Raw genomic sequence first — 19,903 nt, 5'->3', positions numbered from 1 at the left:
GGTTAGTATTGTAGACCTATTTATCATGTTTTATCAAAAAAAAAAACAAACAAACAAACAAATTTTAGTACTAATCCAAGGATAAAGTTTGATTATAAACTTAGTTGTAGCCTAAGGCAACAATTTCCTTTTGAAAAATTAACATTGCTACATATTTTGAAAATCTAACCGTTGGATTACATGTTCCTTATACTCTTAACACACTTGTCAAATTTTGTGCCAATCAAATTCAATTTACTATATGATCCATAAGTTTATTTTTTATGCATAATTTTATACTATAAAAATTTATAATTTAAACAATTAATTGATGACATAGTTATTGATTTTTGATCTCTTGAAAATTTTGCAAGCATGGAGGGCATAAAAAGATAATAAAATCCAACGGTGGATTTGTCAATATTCACATACAATATAAAGATATTTAGTTAAATTGTATCCTTAGGCTATATTTAAGTTTGTAGCCAAATATTATTCTTAACCCAATTGATCTAAAGTTCTAAACTATGAAAAACATAACAAACAGTTTTTTTAATATAAAATTTAGAATTAATGAATAACTACATCACAAATAATCATTTAAAACTAAAACATATATTATATATCACAAATAATCAATTGGGTTCCATGAATTGGATCCGAACACGACGTGTTTATTAAATGAGTTAATTGTGTCCACTTTAATATGACACGAACCCGTTAAGTCTCAACCCATAACTTGCTAATTTCGTATCATGTTGTGTCATGTTCATTGGTGGTTTCAAATTTTGTCACCCCTAGCTTTAATGTGAAGCATTTATCAGTGCTATTGTTATGCCCTATCATAGGATAATATTGGCTATATGGACTGATTCATGATTTCTTGACAAAAGATTTGGTGTGGTCTTGGTTCCTATGGATCCAATAATCCATTTGCTTGAAGTCTCTCTAAGGCCTCAATCATGATCATACTCAATTCATTGAACTTCCATTGAAGTTTAGGACTGATATTCAATGATGTTTGGGGATTAACAACATTAATCGTGTCCATATTACTATATTAGTTGTGTGGATCACCGCTTTCTAGGAGGAATGGTTTCCTTCATTCTTCATCACTTGAGTACCATATGTGATTAAGGCTTTGAAGGCCATGTAAGGTGAATAAAGAAAATTTGTTTCCAAACAAATAATCAAACTAGCATTTTTTTTTTCTTTAAAAGCAACTCAAAGGCATTACTAGAGAACGAAAAAAACCATTATAGCTACCCTGGTAGCAATGTTGGAAACTATATGCAGAACAAAAGAAATTTCAATTTCGGACTTATCTCTTTTAGTTCGAAATTTCATCAAACCAGAATTGTTTTATGGTAGGACAAAGTTTAGCTTCAAACTCAATATCTTTTTATTAGAGGTAAATTTTGACAAATTCACCATTAAATTACATTTTCTTCTTATATCCTCAATACTTGCAAAATTTCTAAAAAATTAAAGATTAATGGTTATGTCAACAATAAATTGTTTAAATTACAAGTTTTTGTAGTTTTAAATTATGCATAAAATATAAACTTATAGATCATATTTGTAAATAATGTCCAATTGATACAAAATATGTAATGATGTTAATGTTTTTGAAAGAGATTGTAGTTTTAGGGTACAACTAATTTTGTAGTTAAACTTTATCATTTACAGATGATTCTCCCCACAATCTAGTACTTTAGAGGACTAAGGACTCAAGCTTCATCTCACACGGCTTCTCACAGTTTCAGCTTTGCTATCAATTTCTCTTGATGATGTTGTACACTACAAGAGTGATATATAAGATTTCTACAAGTTAGATACCCCAGACACTCACAAATACAAAGGGGGAGAGATTTCCTATGTCAGTTATAGCGCCACCTCTAAGTTGAACAACACCGACCAATACTCCAAATGGCTGTTACAGCTCTCTTGGAGTAATGTCTCATGCGTTTCTCTTTGTTGATACCCACCAAGGTTGTCAAAATCGGGATCTTATATAGGATCATGAGAGGTAGGTGAGATCGTAGATTGTAGGATCGAATTGTAAATCGTAAGATCCTACATATTTTCATATTTAAAGTAAAAAACACATTGATAATGATTTTGTATGTTGAATAATCACGTAAATTATGAATTTATCCTTAAAAAAAAAAGATTTGCATTATATGATGTAATTTGCATGTCTTACATTGCTACGTCTATACTAACGAAACGAATATATTTACGTTTTGATCCAATGTATCTAAAAAGTTCAATAAATGTTTAATTAGCAACCAAATACCAAAATATTTATCAATAATATGAAATATTTTTCAAATTATAAGTTTCAAGTTTAAAATCCAAAATAACTTATCAAATGGAAACTAGCTAACTAAAATATGACATCCAAAAGCAAGATTAATATTAAAGTGAACATTTAATTATTCTCATTATAGGGTTCTTATGACCACCGCCTAATCATCATAAATCATTTTATCATCTATGTAGACATTGTATATTTATATACTAGAGCTGCAAAAGATATCAAGATATAACTTCACGCTCAACTATTCAAGTTATACCACTCAGCAACAATTATAGAGCCTACTCAAAAAAATCAATCAATCAATATACAAATACAAGCATACTAATAAAATTATATATAAGAAAAACATTTTAGTAATATTATAACACAAATTAGTATATTGATCAAACAAATTTAATAACATTATAGCTTAAAATGTAGCAAAGCCAATATAAATTCTTCATTTAGAAATGATGAAGCATTCCTTCATTTTTATTACAAGTGAACTAAAAACTAGAAACTATTTGCTTAGGTTAACATAATTTTATAAAAAATAAAAATAAAAAGCCATCCCATCACAGCATAGAAAAATAAAAACCCTTAAAACTTCATCAAAACCAAAAATTTATCCTTAAAAAAAAAAAATAAATAAATAAAATAAACTGATGTTTTGGTAGGATTAGTAGAATTGGTAGGATCCTATACGATCCTACGATCTTATATGATCTTACATAATCCTACATACGATCATACTATTTTTACGATCCTAGTGCGATTCTAAACGTTTTGGTGAGGTAGAATCGTAAAATCGTGTGATTCTACGATGCAGATCGCGATTTTGACAACTATAATACCCACAACGGGTCTTCTCTTTTCTATTTAACTAAAGCTATGAGCCAAGCAAGCATTTAATGCGGGCTCCACTTCCACCCTAATTTCTATTTCCAGTGATGAAAGATTGTTTTAAAAACACTTATGAAACAACCATTTGTTTTTTAGAAACAAACATACAAGGAGAGAGGGAGGAGTTCTAATACAAAGAAACGTTATAAAATTCACTAAAAAATCATGATAACTTTTAAGGGATGAAACAACCATTTAAATTTTAGAAAAGTAGGATTCTTTTTTTAATTTCTCATGATAATAGTGAGTCATAATGGCAATGTGGCACTTTTAACTAGTATCTAATTTTTAGGCCACACAATTTATTATTATTATTATTATAAATGTACCAACCACATGACAAATTACTATTTACATTAGCGTGCGGACCAAATTGGATAGTCTTACAAACTTTAAGAATTTGATTTCTACTTTTAGAACTTGGAAGGATCAAATTGAAAAGGACAAGATTTTCAAATATATATATATATATATATATATGAAAGGACAAAGTTTGGATATAGCTTCTACCAAAACAAATTAACAGGACTATATATTTTAAAAATCTAATTGTTAGATTGTATATTCTTTATGTTCTTCACATACATGTCAAATTTCGTGTCAATCAAATGTTATTTAATATTCGATCCATAAACGTATTTTTTATGCATAATTTTAGACTACAAAAATTTGAAATTTAAACATCTGATTGATGATCTAACTATTGATTTTTTATTTTTAGAAATTTTGCAAACATGAAGGATATAGAAAGAAAATGTAATTCAATGGTGTATTTGTCAAAATTCACATCCAATAAAAAAAAATATTGAGCATAACTATAGCCATTAGCTTTGTCCAATTGAAAATGAATCAAAAGTAAAGTTTCCCCTTTTTTTTTAACTTATGAGCTGTCTCATTTCACATATAAGTGGCTCATTAGTTGTTAGAGTAGTTTTCTCTTGGCAAAACTCTATTATCTAAGTTTCAAAAATTTTAAGATTCTACTCCAACTTTTACTACCAAAAGTTTAAAGAAATATAAAATAAAATTTAGAGTACACTATATCACTCTCCCTTGACAGTTAACATTCATTAAAATGACACTCTCCATTAAGGTTTGTATAAATCCAACAGTTAAGTCCACACTTCTCGACCATTTTAATTTCTAATTGAAGGAGTCTAGATGATAACAAGGTCAAATTAAAATCAAATGTAATTGTATTGGATTACATTTTTTTTTTTTTTTTTTTGAGAAGAGTATTGGGTTACATTGAAGTTTCGAATGTATCTCGAAGTTAATTCTTTGGCAGTCCACGGTTCATCAAAGCCATTTTTGTTTGTGCAAGTTTATAAATCAAATCCCCCTAAAAAAAAGTTTATAAATCAAATCCATTGATATCAACCAAACAGAACAAAGAAAATCAAACCCTTATTCAATCCGTCCTCACTCCTGACTGAAATTGTGAAATCTTTGATTTCCCAAAAAAAAAAAAAAAAAAAAAAAAAAACGAGAAACCAGAAGAAGAAGAAAAGAACAAGTCTGTCGACCACCAATACTGAAAGAAGAAAATTAGAGGAAAAACCAAGCTTGTTGCAATTCTGGGCCCTGAAACGCTGAAAATATATGGGCTAGGTGAGATCGAACCCAATTGATGAGAACCCCAATATTAGGCCAGGCTGAGCCCAATTTCTAATAGTAGAAGTGGAATTGCTACTTATTTTTTAAAATAAGCTTCTGATTAATAATATACTCAATGCTCAAAAGTATTATTGGAGATAGAGAAATACTTGCATAATTAATTGTTATTATTTAATTTTTTATGAACTAAAAAAATTCAAAGGAATTAGAGTAATAAATCAAATTATGAAATAAGAAATTTTTTTTTGACACCCTAGTTAATTATGCAGCATATTAAATTGGCTATGCCAATTAACCAATTATATAATAAACAATATTATATGATAAATATCACAAAATAGCATGTCATATTATAAAGCAATAAGCATAAATAATAAAAACAAAATGATATGGTAACAAAGTGGAAAATTGATGGAGACCACTTTAAAGGAAAAACCATTACTGGGACACTCTTACCCCAGTGAAGAAATTTACTAATAAATGATAAGTTTACCGTATGATTCAAACCCTTAAATCGAGTCTCTATTTCGTAGATAACTTATTGAAAACCCTTTGAACTCCTTCAGAGACAAACCTAGGCTGGGCAAATTTTGAAAAAAAAATAATTCTTAGTATGTGTGTACACAAAGAAAATTTTCAATTTTCCCCAAAATATGCAATCTTGGCCCCCTCCCTCCAAAAAAATTATAAATTGGCCCATAAAATCTAAAAGTATATGTTCTATTCTATCCCTTTTGCCCAGTTGCCTGAAGAATAATTAAAATAACCTCTGGATAATAACAAATAAATAAAGCACAAATCTCGTCCAAAGAAACCCAATTGCCCAAAAAAAAATATGAATTACCGGTAGACAAAGAAACCCAATTGCCCCAAAAATAATATGAATTACTTGTAGACAAACTAATATTGACAACAAAAGTAAAGCACAAATTTGGCATTATCAAATGTATGATTTTCAATTCACATAGAGTGAACTGTGAAGTGCTTAATGCTATTTTTTTTTTTAAGTTACTTTTTAAAAAGTTTTTAGTTGTGTTTGTTGTAATAATAATGTTTATTTTTTTATTAAAAAAATTATATAATGAGTTTGATGTAATAAATTGTTTGGTAATGTTACTTTTTAAGAAACGAGAGAAATTCGTCAATCTTATGTCAAAATATTATTTAAATGGTTAGGTAGAAGGAGGATAAATTCCTTATAATTAATTATTGTTGCTTTTTTTTTTTTTTAAGATCATGGAAAATTAATGTTCAATTTTGATTTTTTTATTAAGAAAAATTCAAAATAATTTAGAAGCTCATATTGAAAATGCAGTATTGTCAACATTTAGTTTGATGTCCTAATTTCTAAAATCCATCAAATAATTTTTTGAAAAATCACCGTATATAAAATTGGTAATAGTTCATTATTGAATAATCTAGAATTACTACGAATATATTATGATGTTAATTAACACAATTCAATTGAACAAGCTTATTTTAAGTTTGGTCTATACAATTTTTTTTTTATATACTTTGGCCCCCCTCATTTTTGAATCCTCGTTCCGGACTTGAACTCCTTACTCATTAACTTCTCACAAACCCCCACACATGACTCACACCCTTTGATTGACTCTAAGAATCTCCTTGAATATTTGAACTTCACAATAACAATATTGGGATTAAGGATCTGTGGTTTCAAGCTGAAAGTACCATTGAACCAATAAGTTCTTGGTGATTTGTAATGAACCCTTTTGTATCCTCCTTAGTCATTTGTAATTTAACATATTTCATTTCTTTACTATTTATACTTTGTTGGGGGACCACAATTTAACTCCCTACAACCACTCTAAAAATAGGCCTGCGTGACGTGATGTCGAATGCCATAAAAGATTTGAGTGTGTCTTCTTCATCACCAATTGGTTTTGAGGTGGAATGATACAGTTCATGGTCTGACAAATAGTATTAGAGCCAAGGTCATGGGTTCGAGTCACAGGAGTGTCATTGTGAGGGAGGGACTGTTGGGGGACCACAATTTAATTCCCTACAACCACTCTAAAAACAGGCTCGTGTGGCATGATGTCGAATATCATAAAAGATTTGAATGTGTCTTCCTTATCACTAATTGGTTTTGAGGTAAAATGACATGGCTCACGGTCCGACCAACTTCTTTCTTCATTAAAAAAAGAAAAAAAGAAAATTACACCAACATCAAAAAATTTAGACCAACCTTCTTTTAGGTTTCTTGAAATGCTACTTCCTCAAACGTCTCATACATGACTTTCCCTTGAGGATTATATATATACAATAAATAAGTTTTTTTTTTATTTTTTTTTATTTTTTTCATACTGCAACTTTCAAATATTATTTTTTATTTAAATAAATAAATAAATAAATATATTTTTATTACTTATTTATACAAATATGAGGAAAAGTGTCGTTTCATCCATAGTTTGCATAAGAAATTTTTATTATTTTATTAAAATAGATAATTCTATTACATAATGTGTTGTGTAAGAGAGCAAGAGCTTGAATTTATATAAACTTCAAGGGTAATTATTTCATGAAACATTTAAGGAGGAGATAATTATTTTGTGAAACCTTAAAAAATGTAAATATAATTTACCTATATATATATATATATATATGTACAGTATTTAAGTGCTGTTACTTAGGTTCCTTTCTTAAAATTCTGTTATATGGATTTTTTTTCTTATAGGATGAAAGTGCATTTTTTAGTTAAGTAGTCACATGGTTGAATTCTAAGAGAGGAACCTAATGAACAGCGTTTAAAATACTCTTCCTAAGTTTTGTCTATATATATATATATATTTTTTTTTTTGGCCGAGTATATATATAATTCAATCTTTCGCATCCATAAAAATATTGTAATTTGTAAGTATCTAGTAATATATACGATGGGATGCCTCCGGACCTTAAAAAAGAGTAGTGAAAAGGAACAATTCCACATTTTAAAATCTCGCTAGTAGTAAAATAAGTGATTTAGAGGCAGCCACGTGAAGAACGGAGATCCTGAAAGAGAGAAAATCTGGAAGAGGCAAATCCCTTATCCAAGTAACAATACCACGTGTACACTCCTTGTTGGAGAATCAGATGCTGGGCTAATCTGAAAGTCGGGCCACCTCGAATAACAACCAGAAAACCAGTGCCACTGTGTCCACAAGTAGATGCTTTGATTGGCCCATATTTTCTGCCATTTGTATAAGGGGCAATACGCTATCCTCACACCAGATTTCATTCTTTAGATAATCAATCATATAGTACTCTAATCTACCTACTACTACCACTACTTTGATCACAAAACAGAGGGAGAGAGAAGAAGAAGAAAATGGCAACACAAGCACTTGTATCATCATCTCTGACCTCTTCAGTGGAGGCAGCTAGGAAGGTACTTGGAGCAAGATCTTCAATTGGGTCCTCAAGAAAAGCTTCCTTTTCAGTAAGGGCAGCAACCACTCCACCTGTTAAGGTTTGTTAAATTCTTCTTCTTCTTCTTCTTCTTCTTATATTATTATTCACTGAAGTGTAATAGATTGTGTACATTTGTGTCCAAACCAGTTTACTTACTACTAAACATTATTCCCTGTTTATGTGCTCGATTGATTTGATATCAGCAAGGAGCAGATAGACCCTTGTGGTTTGCATCCAAGCAGAGTCTTACTTACTTGGACGGCAGGTAATTCTTAAACTCACGCATGCAATTTTCTACATTTCTCTAAGGAGCTTGAACACTTCAAAATTCCGGTTTTTTTTTTTTTTTCTTCAAAGCATGCGTATTCTCCTTATGTTGAAAAAAAAAAACTTTTATTTTAAAAAATACCTATAATTTCAGATATGTTTTTAAGGATTTTGGTAGTATTTTTATTTATTTTGAAGACTTATAAGTAAATAATACATATGTCCATGCTTCATGCTTTATTTTCTTATGGATGTTTAATGCACCTGCCTTGGGCTTCATTTTGATTAACTTCTTTGAAAAATATACAGCCTCCCTGGTGACTATGGATTCGACCCTCTAGGCCTCTCGGACCCAGAGGGTACAGGCGGGTTCATTGAGCCCAGATGGTTAGCCTATGGTGAGGTAATCAACGGACGTTATGCCATGTTGGGTGCAGTGGGTGCCATAGCACCCGAGATTTTGGGGCAGCTTGGCCTCATTCCTCAGGAAACAGCCCTCCCTTGGTTCAAAACTGGAGTCATCCCACCGGCCGGGACATACAACTACTGGGCAGACCCTTACACACTTTTTGTATTTGAGTTGGCACTGATGGGATTTGCAGAGCACAGGAGGTTCCAAGACTGGTACAATCCAGGGTCTATGAGCAAACAGTACTTCTTGGGGTTAGAGAAGTATTTGGGAGGGACTGATAACCCAGCCTACCCTGGCGGACCCTTGTTTAACCCACTTGGCCTTGGAAAGGATGAGAAGTCATTGAATGACTTGAAGCTCAAGGAGATCAAGAATGGAAGGTTGGCCATGTTGGCTATCTTGGGTTACTTTGTACAAGCTCTTGTTACAGGCGTTGGACCTTACCAAAACCTCTTGGATCATCTGGCTGACCCTGTCAACAACAATATCTTGACGAGCCTCAAGTTCCATTAAGGGGATTATATATATTATATTTACTCCTCTTGTTGTTTGGAACAACCCACCCGACCACTTCTTTCTCTCTCTTTCTGCTGTAACATGATGTCTACCTATCTTGTGATCCTTGTTTAGTTCTGTAAGAAATGAGATGTTAAGGACTGAAAATAGACCTGTTAATTAATGCCTCCATTATGTAATCAATCTTAATATGTAGCAAATCGGAGTATTTATCTTTCTCAAGTACTCGTTAGCATTTTCATCAGGCATAGATCCATGATTTTTTTTCTTCAATGAAATCAAGCAATCCAAACATTAGAGAGAGGTTTACCCAAAACAGTAATACACAAAGACAAACAAAATTTTAGTTCAAGTAACACCTAGACCCTAACCCAAACACAAACATGACAAAGTCCACTATAACTATGCGGATGCATGCGTGCGAATGTTTGAATTAACTTATTTTCATCTTAAAACAAAATGTACAATTTTTTAGAACATTATCCTTGTCAAGGTATAATTATACTTTTGCACAATTAAACAGAATAAGCTGATGAAAATAAGGCCATCCAAACATGTCTTAGAACCATACATGGATGCTGAAGACCACAAGTAATGGGTTCTCAGACTTATAACAACTAATAAGATATTTTCTCCAGTCCACACCTTACTAAATCAAAATTTAAGGAATGGACCCTACCTACAGCAATGGAGTTCTAAATTGAGTAAATTCTAATCTCCAACAATGGGGTTCTCCATGAATGCTTAACGTAACCAATTCCACTAATATACAAATTAAAGAGCCACTACTCTGATTTTACAAATTAAAAACAGTCATCAGCATGAGTAAAATCAAATGACCAATCAACCTTTCTATTCAATTATAAAATGAAAGAGAATAAGGATAGAAAGTTCAAACAATTACAACTTCCTAGTACAATTTGATTAAACTGAAACAGATAGTGCAAATGAACCTCAATATTAGTAATTGTGGAAAAACATAAAAAAAGTACAACAAAGAGAGAAAAGGGGGGATTACAACTTTGCTGTTCTCTAAACTCAAGATGCATAGAAAATATAACAGGCTTTGATAGCATCATCAAACCATCTGAGAGCCTCTTAATATGAGCTGTAAACAGTCAGCCTCAGACAAGTAAACGCCAAAAAGATTATCCGAGAAAATTATTTTCCTCTTCCTACATACCAGAGCCTTCTGCAACTGGTTGATGAAGAATACCAGCTATCACTTTTTAATCAATCTTTACGGACGAGAATAGGTAATGAACAAAGTAGAAAGACATAAGGAAGCCAATGGTGCCAGTTGCCAACATGATCGCAAATGCCATGATCAGTGAATAGCCGAGATATAGAATGGCTGACACAGGCCCACTCAAACTTTTCAGGTCAAAAACCAAGTAATTGATTGAGTACAGGAACACGTAAAGGGCAACTGAACCTGAAGCAAAGAAAGCTTTCCACCACCACTGCCAATCCTCCACACATAGATGCATGTAGGTGAGGACCACTGACACTTCAGCACAAACAATAACTAGCAATAAAAGAACAATCAGCAGGAACCCAAAGACATAATAAAACCTGCCAAGCCAGATGCTAGTAAGAATAAAGAATAGCTCAATAAAGAGGGTTCCAAATGGCAGGGTCCCAGCACCAAGAACAAGAAGCCATGATGGATATTTGCGTGCAGGAATTTCCCTAGGGATCTGGTTGGTTCGCACAGGGTACTGAATTGCCTCAGCTCGTGTCCCCAATAATCCTCCCAGGAGGGTAAGTGGCACTGAAACGCAGAACCAGAGGAACAGCAGTAAAAAGTACAAGGAAATGGGAATGGCACCAGTACTCTTGCTGCCCCACAGAATGAAATTCAATGCCGTGAGGATAGCAAAGACAATTCCAGAAAAGAAGCATGCCACCGACCAGGAAACAGACTTCCAACCTTCTGAAGTTCCCTTTAAGGTTCTCCAGAGGCGTACACCAACATAACCAGCAGCAATTCCAAGGAAAAGATACAGAACAATCATTCCAGTAAGTAACATTCCCCGTGAAGCTGGTGACAAGAAACCAAAAGCTGCAAAAACAATAGTGACAATTGCCATCCCTAAAATCTGAACCCCATCACCGACCATCACGCAAAGTAGCTTGGGGCAATTTGGTTCTCTGAAGACATCACCAACAACAAGCTTCCACCCAGAAAGCTCCTCATTCATCTGAGCTTGAGATTCTTTGTCCAATTCCTCATACCTTGTTAGATCCCTTCTCACTGTCCTCAAGAATATAACAAAAACTATACCAGCCAGGAAAAAGATAACCATTACTGAATTCAAGATAGAGAACCAGTGGACTCGGGCACCCTCCATCTTCAAATAAGCATCCCATCTCGATGGCCACCTTATATCGCTTTTCACAAATTCAACGTCATAGGTGAATGACACCCTCTCTTGCTCCCGTATTATCTGAGACCTGTCAAGCTCAGAAGGGCAGGTCACAGGATTAACATTGTCATACATTTTATGTTTCAGCATGGCTTCGGGATCATGCTTCACACTGCAAGGGACAACCTCAAAACCAACAATTTCAAACCCGGACGCCTTTCTCTTATCCGCATCAGTCGAAATCACCCCCATACCTTCTTCCCCAGTCCCAATGATCTCCACACCACTCCCTTCGTACTCGTGAACCAAAACCTTGAACTTGAGATGATTAATGATGTAATCTTCCTTATTATTTTGAGTGAACCCGACAGGATACCCAGTCCACTGAATGCTCACATCATTTTGCCTAGAGTACCTCATGGCAGGCAAGTTATCAAGAATCATATTCACTTGATACAAATCACGGGTTCTCTGTTTCAAGAGCTTAACCTCGTTCTCCTTCAACGGCTGGGTAGTACACAAGTAAACTGTTTCATTAACATTCATTCGGAATCGGTATGGGGAGTTATCGATCTGATCTCCCATGAGGAGCTCGCCGAGATTCTCAGCACTTTTCTTGATACCCTCATGGGGTTTGCAGTAAGGGAGACTATAGTAGCTGAAAGGAAGCTCGGTTTCGATGGAAGTCAAGGAATTGACTTTGGCAAATATGGAATCCCGAGGCGAATATGTGTGCATATAGCTTCCAGGAAGGTAAAATGCGTTGCAAGTAGTATGTGCAGAGAGAATAACCAAGAACAGGAAAACCCATTTCAAGAATGGCTTTGATAAAGCCATTGCGAAACTGAAAAGACCCAGATCTTAGAAACAGTGATAGTGGATCTGTGTGTGTGAGTTACAGCTACAAGGGCTACACAAAGAAGAAAGCAAAAAAAAAACAACAAGAATTACAGATCCGTATGCATAATCATTGCTAACAACATGTAAACGAATTCATTTTCAGAAACAGATCGTAATAAATACAGAAAAACAACGCAAAGATAAGGGGTTCAGTTATTGAAAATGGTAAAAAGAATGAAAGAATAGGCACAGATCTGTGAAAATTTGTACAGGAAAATGAAATGGGAAAAGGAAGAGAAGAAGTGAGAAACGAACCTGTGGAGCGAGATCGGATCAAAGCACAGATCTGATTTTGTTGTTGATCTGAGGATCTTTCTTTGTCTCTGTCTCTCTCTGAGTGGAGAGAAATCAGGGGTGAGCGATAAAAGAAAGGCAAGAGTTGGAAGGGGAACCCTATGCTATATGCTATGCTATGCTATATTCTATGCTATGCTCTGAGAATGAGATAACTGGAACCTTCGTTCAATGAGAAACACGCTACTGATAAAAGTGATGGATGGTTACTACCACGATTATCAAATAGATGTGGGTGGGGCGTTATTGTTAATTTTATTTATTTTTTAATCAAATTGAAAGGGAAATAAATTTGTATAATAATTATGTAATTAATGATGTTTTTATATTTTACCCTAATAAATTAAGGGCTTCTTTTTAATAATTAAAAAAAAAAGGTCAAATGCTATCAACTAATGAATGATTTCTTATCTCAACCCAAAAAATAAAAAATAAAAAATAGAAAAACTAATGAATGATTTCTATGTTTTTTTTAAGAAAAATGATGTGTAAGGTAGCTTTTTTTTTTTTTTTTTTTTTTTTTTTTTTTTTTTTTTTTGAGAAAGACTTACAATACTTATCCACACAAAAGGGCCTAACTCTTGTGGGAATAAGCAAGGCTTTTAAAGTACTCACACACACTTTGTTTAGTCGATGTGTCCGCCTGCTTTAGCGTTATGTCTTGAGTGTGTGTTGTGTCCGCAGCGGACACAACACACACTCAAGACATAACGCTAAAGCAGGCGGACACATCGACTAAACAAAGTGTGTGTGAGTACTTTAAAAGCCTTGCTTATTCCCACAAGAGTTAGGCCCTTTTGTGTGGATAAGTATTGTAAGTCTTTCTCAAAGAAAAATACTGCCTTGTGGCTTTTTTTTTTGTGGCTTTGATGTATGTGTAAGGTAGCTAATAATTAGTATTTGATATAAAAGAACAATTAATAGAGTAAATCTTATATATATATATATATATATATATTCATGAGATGGGGTTATTCTTCGGTACCCCTAATTTTTTTAGTGGGTACGGTACCCCCACAAGCCTTGGCCGTCCATTTTCATGGATTTAATCCTGACCGTGGATTTATGTTAAGTGAAAAACATATTACCGGTAGAGCAAGTTACCGTATAAAATCCAAAAATAAACCTAAAACAAAGAAGCAAATCTTCTCTCAATTCTGGGGGCGAACCAAGAAGCAGATATTATCTCGAATTTTCTCAATGATGAACTCCTTTCAGCATTCTGTCAATCAATGAAGGTAAAACTCTAATTTCCAAATGATCAGTGTTGGCTGCATATCACTACTCTCTCATATGGCTGCATATCATTGATCTCTCATATGGGTATTGGCTGCATATCATTGCACTCTCATATGGGTGTTAGGTATGAAGTGGAACTTGTTATATGATTCAACATGAAATAATTCTAAGTGAACTTGTTATTTGGGTGTTAGGTGTTAGGTTCTTATGTTTTTGAGGTATTAGAAATTGTGGGTATTGAGATTTTAATTTGAACTGTCATCATTATTGCTATTAAATGGTGTGTTTGATTGATGAAAAAAATGCTGGAAAAAATGATTTTGAGTTGGGTATTAGGGTTTTTGAGGGTATCGAATTGAGTTAGCTTTTAATTTGAATATTCTTTATATTTTTTAATTAAATGAAGGTTTTGGTTGATGAAATAATGAAGAAAACAAAAAGGAAATTAGTCAGATATTAGGCTCTTAGGGAGCAGACGCAATTATGTGTTAAGTGCTATGTGTTCAAATAGACTGGAATCATCTTTGAGCAAGACTACAAAACTCTGCTCTGCTAAAAAAGAAAGCTGGGATTTTTGAGGCGGGTTATGCAGAGGCAATGGGTTGCATGAACAGGGGTTTATGTGTGGTGGTTAGTATTGGGTTGGTGTTGATTTCACTACCACGTTTTGTGTTGGGCTCACTGACCCAACCAATGGTAAAGAGCAAAATCACTTTTTTCTATTTATGTTTGTTCATAGTGTTCTTTTAATATGTTTGGTTCTTGGGAATGTGAAAAGGAAAATTATTGAAAGTTGCTTCTTTGATTAACATTTCCTTTCATTTGCTTGATTCTCTCTAATAACTGAACTAAGAGTTAAATTTGCTATTATTAAATTTTTGATTTGATTAACATTTCCTTAGTTAATGTGCTACTTGGAACTGGGAAGTTAGATATACAAATTGGGTACTCAGGTCCTTTCTTTATGAAGGTTTCAAGATTCCATTAGTGAGGGCTCTCTCTCTTATTCTTTCTGATTTCATACAGTGGCGAAAGTGGAGATGGAAAAACTGAGACAGCTAAAATTGCAATGCAATACTTGATTGCTCTTGGTGGTGGCAGTTATGGGATAGAGTCTGAAATCCTTTGGACAAATTATATACTGGAAGCATTTGGGAATGCAAAAACCTCAAGGAATGACAACTCTAGCCAATTGTAAGTTTCTTTCTTTTCTTCATTGTGGAAGGTTCTCCTAGGTTTTTCACGGTTTATGGCAGAAAATTTTTGTTGGGAGATGATTATTAAAGTTTTGCAATGATAATTAATGACTACCATCAATTTTCACAATTTAGATAGGAGAAGAGCTATGCAATTTGGTTTAATTGTTTAAATATGTTGATTATATTCTGATTTGTGCAGAGGAAGTTGATTGATATTCATTTTACTTCACTGGGGAAGATATGTGGTACTAAAATCCAAACCTGTAAGCATGTTTGATATTGAATAATTGTTGTCATGTTATGCTATTTTTGTGATGCATACCAATCGAGTTTACTGATTTAATTTCTGTTATAACCCCATGCTTAATTTACCGATAATAATTGTGAATAGTTCTATAGAAAAGGAAACAAGTTGCCCCATCTAAGTGCCTGGAACTTTTATATATTCATTTTTCACTTATGAACTTATCAGTCTCCTTTAAGCAGTCAAGAGTAATGCAACTGGTAAATGGAGAGAGGTCATACCATGTCTTTTACCAACTTTTTGCTGGTGCTTCTTCAGTTCTTAAAGGTAGGACTTTCATTTTTAATCAATCCACTCAGGTTTCTCAAAGTTCAATTTTTTAGTTTGGCCGATTCACATTCTTTCATCATGCATACCTTAGAAAATTAGAAAATTAGAAAATTAGTGAGTCTTGGTTCAAATATCATAGCATAACATATGTATGGAGGGATTTTAGACTTGCACAGATTTCTAATATGATACTGACCTTAGAAAATTAGTGAGTCTTGGTTCAAATATCATAGCATAACATATGTCCAAAACACTAGCTGCAGATCCATGTTAAAGGCCAGTTAACATGGTTAATGTCCATGCACCTTATATTAACCATACAGTTTCAGTAATTTTCTATGATGTCACCTTGACTACCTACCCATTACATAATACTTTGCGTTATTTTGGTATCCATTTCAGACATAGACATATATGTCTATCTTGCTAAATTGGTCTTCCATTCACCATTGTTTGGGTGCCCATAACTCATTATCAGATATAATGATTGTGACAATGATATCCATGTATTTGGCATCCATCACTTTGTTATTGGTCACTATTCTGAAGGGCCATGGCATGAAAGTTTTAAGCAGGAATATAGTATGTATACATTCCGAAAGGTAGAAAAAAGATGCGGTCAATAAGATGCTGGCAACCTTAAGCATGTTTTACCCCACTAACTAACTGATACAGTCCTTTGAGCAGGTTAGGTATTTATTGACATTAATATCCCATTGATTCATTATTTTCATGTTCCTTTTTATCAAGTGTTGTTCTAATCACACTATCACACTTCTTAATGTGATAAAATTGCAGGCTGCGAGAAAAACTACAGAGATGGCTACAAATAAAGCTACCACTGCTGCTAGAGTTGCTTTTGTCAAAATTGTTTAGATACAGATGGATGGGAAATTTTTCAATACAAATAGCTAAGAGATTGGCTTTGTTTGATTTTGTTAATTTTACTAATTTTCGTATTTTAATGATGTCAACCCAGTGAGCAAAGCTCATTGGAAGGTGAGAGAGGGAGAAAGAGATTATGTTTAAGGTTTTGTCAAAGACACTGTAACTTGTATATACATTATTTACATCAATGGAAGATGAATTTTGAAAGATTAAAATCTTTCTACCTTTTTTATTTTCCCAACATTTTCAATCTTCCCTAAACTTAGTGATTTCTTGCGGGGTACGTAATGCATGTAACTCTATTATTATGTATTCACACTAAAATAAGTGTGTAGAGTAGGTATGATGGTAACTTGTCTACCATACGATTAAGGACAACAACACTAAAGCCTTATCTAAAATTTTGGGGCCTTAAGTTGCCTCTTTGGATTGATCCGAAAAAATAAACGTTGTATCTTTGGATGGAGGAAAACTGAATCTACCATCTAAATCATTACTATCGATGTTTCTCTATTTCTTAGTATCCATTCCAATAAGAGCTTATGCTCATATATATATATATATATATATAAAAGGAGGCAATAGAGACTGAAGCAACTAAAAGAAAACAAAACCATAAATTAGATGACTTAGTTTCAACAATAGCCATGAATTTGGAAAAAAAAAATCACACAACAAACCATTGGTCATTATAAAACTACTAGTAAGTGACACTTGTAATGTATGAAAAAAATTAATATAATAAGATTTTTTTTTCACATTTATTTAATTTTCAAAATACGAATTTTGATAATTATGCCTATTATCAATACATGTTTATTAATATTGTATTAGTAAATGAAACTATATATTTTACCATTTAAAAAATATATGATATGCCAAGATTTTAAAGAAATATTTAAATATAATATATAATTTAAATTAAATTTATAAAAATATAAAATAATAATCTATAAAATTTTGAAACTTCAAAAGCTTAGGTAATATTACAAGACCAATAAAAAGAATCATTCTAGTTTTCGAGAGTATTATGGTCATTTTATAGGTTCTAAGGGTATTTTGATCATTTTTTAGGTTCTAAGGGTATTCTGGTAATTGTTGAGAGTTTCGGGGGTCTTTTGGTCATTTTCAAGTTTTATAAGGTATTTTGATCATTTTATAGGTTTCAAAGGTATTTTGAAATTTTCTAAGGTTTCAGAGTCATTTTTAAGGTTCTATGAGTATTTCGGTCATTTTTTAGTTTTAAGGTGCATTACAGTTATTTTTTAAGTTCTAAGGGCATTATTGTTACTTTTTAAGTTACAAGGTCATTTCAGTCATTTTTTAAGTTTCATGGTCATTTAGGTCATTTTTTAAGGATCTAAGGGTATTTCAATTAGGATTTGGGTTTAGAGAGTATTTCAGTCATTTTTTTAGATTTTAGGATCATTTTTTAGGTTTTATGGATAATGGAATCATTAAATGTGATAATGGAACCGTCGAATGTGAGAAAAAAATAAGGGAACCATCGAATGTGACAAAAGAATTGTCAAATGTGATATTGGAACTGTACAATGTGAGGATGAAACTGTCAAATGTGGGAAAAAAAGTAAAGGAACCACCAAATGTGAGAAATGAACTGTCACGTGTGATGTTGGAACTGCACAATGTGAAAATGGAACCATCAAATGTGAGAAAAAAGTAAGGGAACCACTAAATGTGACAAAAGAATTGTCACATGTGATGTTGGAACTGCATAATGTGACGATAGATTTGTCAAATGTGAGGAAAAAAAAATAAGGAAACCACTGAATGTGACAAAAGAACTGTCACATGTGATGTTGGAACTGCACAATGTGACGATGGAACCGTCAAATGTGAGAAAAAAGTAAGGGGACCACCAAATGTGAGAAAAGAACTGTCACATGTAATGTTGGAATTGCACAATGTGAAGATGGAACTGTCAAATGTAAGAAAAAAGTAAGGGAACCACTAAATGTGACAAAAGAGGTGGTAAATGTGTAATTGGTGGCTGTTTATTATTGTATTTCGAAGTGTTCTTTATATTTATGGATGTAATATTTTCGCCCATCCACAATTATTGCCACTTGGATGTGAGGACCACTTAGTTAACCTCTCTTATGTTGCTTGGAATTTGATTTTGCAGCAGTTAACCTCTCTTATGTCTTAGCTTCAATTTTACTACATTTCTACTCAAATCACTTCCATGCCAACCTTACTATGGTTATATGCACAATTTTAATGATGATTACTAGTTTATAATACTCAAGTAAGCTGTTGGAAGTATGAATGATGAATCTATTAGAATTTAGATAAAACTGATTTTTTATTTTTCCTTTAAGCTATTGGTTGGGCAAGATATGTGATGTTGTGGCTCTAATTAGCTTATTTGATACTTTATCGGAATTGGATTCAAGAGTGTATTTTTGGTCAGTGCTCAACCATACATATTCAGCAATGGAGCAATGTAAAATGAAGAGCCCTGCCCACACTACAATCTTGGGTACATAGTTCCTGAATGAGTTGAGGAGAACTCAACTCTTTCTAGCATAAAAGAAATTTATGGTTCTGGAACTAATCTTCCAATGACAATAATAGTCAATTCTGTGTAATGCTTCTATTGAATTCCTTATACTTTTCTGTACAGTATTTCATGGAGTTTTTTTATTTTTTTATTTTTTTATTTTTTATGTATTATGAAAATGATGGAGTTCCTTTGCCTCTTTTACAAGTGCGAATTGCGCAAGGTCTTGTACATACGGGGAAAGGCTTTCTGCTCCTAGTATTGGAGTGTATCAAGACAAAGACTCAGGCAGAGAGGCAGAATGCCATAATAGTGCATTGGAAGAGTTTAAGCCAAGACTACCTAAACGACAATGCAGTAAAAAGTGTAGTAAACAGAGCAAACAATGCAATAACTTAAAGTAGCTATACTACTTGTAGTTTTAGGATTAGTTTTTAATTGTTAGCTGTGATTTATATACACATGTAATGATCTGATTATTTGTAAAGACTAGTTCCACATTAATTCAC

General features: G+C 32.9%; 2 protein-coding genes and 1 long non-coding RNA gene across 5 annotated transcripts; 2 read left to right on the top strand and 1 right to left on the bottom strand.

Moving 5' to 3' along the window:
* Positions 1 to 7,980: 7,980 nt before the first annotated feature.
* LOC126721021 (chlorophyll a-b binding protein 8, chloroplastic) lies at positions 7,981 to 9,629 on the top strand. The gene is made up of 3 exons (XM_050423967.1): positions 7,981 to 8,270; positions 8,416 to 8,477; positions 8,789 to 9,629. Exons 1-3 carry the CDS (start codon positions 8,130 to 8,132, stop codon positions 9,402 to 9,404), a joined length of 819 nt encoding a protein of 272 aa, XP_050279924.1. The 5' UTR covers positions 7,981 to 8,129; the 3' UTR covers positions 9,405 to 9,629.
* Positions 9,630 to 10,229: 600 nt separating this feature from the next.
* On the bottom strand, positions 10,230 to 13,167 carry LOC126721020 (transmembrane 9 superfamily member 12). The gene is made up of 2 exons (XM_050423966.1): positions 12,932 to 13,167; positions 10,230 to 12,686 (listed from the first exon to the last, which is right to left on the bottom strand). The coding sequence occupies exon 2, from the start codon at positions 12,611 to 12,613 to the stop codon at positions 10,637 to 10,639; it is 1,977 nt and encodes a 658-aa protein (XP_050279923.1). The 5' UTR covers positions 12,614 to 12,686; positions 12,932 to 13,167; the 3' UTR covers positions 10,230 to 10,636.
* An 867-nt stretch (positions 13,168 to 14,034) lies between these two features.
* Positions 14,035 to 17,085, top strand: LOC126721019 (uncharacterized). 3 transcript variants are annotated; one of them, XR_007653788.1, is made up of 4 exons: positions 14,051 to 14,208; positions 15,236 to 15,403; positions 15,608 to 15,979; positions 16,781 to 17,085. It is a non-coding gene; the product is annotated as an uncharacterized LOC126721019 (long non-coding RNA). The 3 variants fall into 3 exon arrangements; XR_007653789.1 differs by having other exon boundaries at positions 14,035 to 14,208; positions 15,180 to 15,403; positions 15,608 to 17,085; XR_007653787.1 differs by having other exon boundaries at positions 14,068 to 14,208; positions 15,608 to 17,085.
* Positions 17,086 to 19,903: the final 2,818 nt, after the last annotated feature.

Source organism: Quercus robur, chromosome 4 (genome assembly GCF_932294415.1).
Source record: "Quercus robur chromosome 4, dhQueRobu3.1, whole genome shotgun sequence".
Lineage (NCBI taxonomy): Eukaryota > Viridiplantae > Streptophyta > Magnoliopsida > Fagales > Fagaceae > Quercus > Quercus robur.
This window is presented reverse-complemented; position numbering and strand designations above follow the sequence as displayed.

Bases quoted from the DNA above. Each gene is read 5' to 3' on its own strand.
- LOC126721021 (XM_050423967.1), top strand. From the start codon at position 8,130: ATGGCAACACAAGCACTTGTATCATCATCTCTGACCTCTTCAGTGGAG. The intron at 8,271-8,415 runs GTTTGTTAAATT...ATTTGATATCAG, and splicing joins CAACCACTCCACCTGTTAAG to CAAGGAGCAGATAGACCCTT. The intron at 8,478-8,788 runs GTAATTCTTAAA...AAAAATATACAG, and splicing joins CTTACTTACTTGGACGGCAG to CCTCCCTGGTGACTATGGAT.
- LOC126721020 (XM_050423966.1), bottom strand. From the start codon at position 12,613: ATGGCTTTATCAAAGCCATTCTTGAAATGGGTTTTCCTGTTCTTGGTT.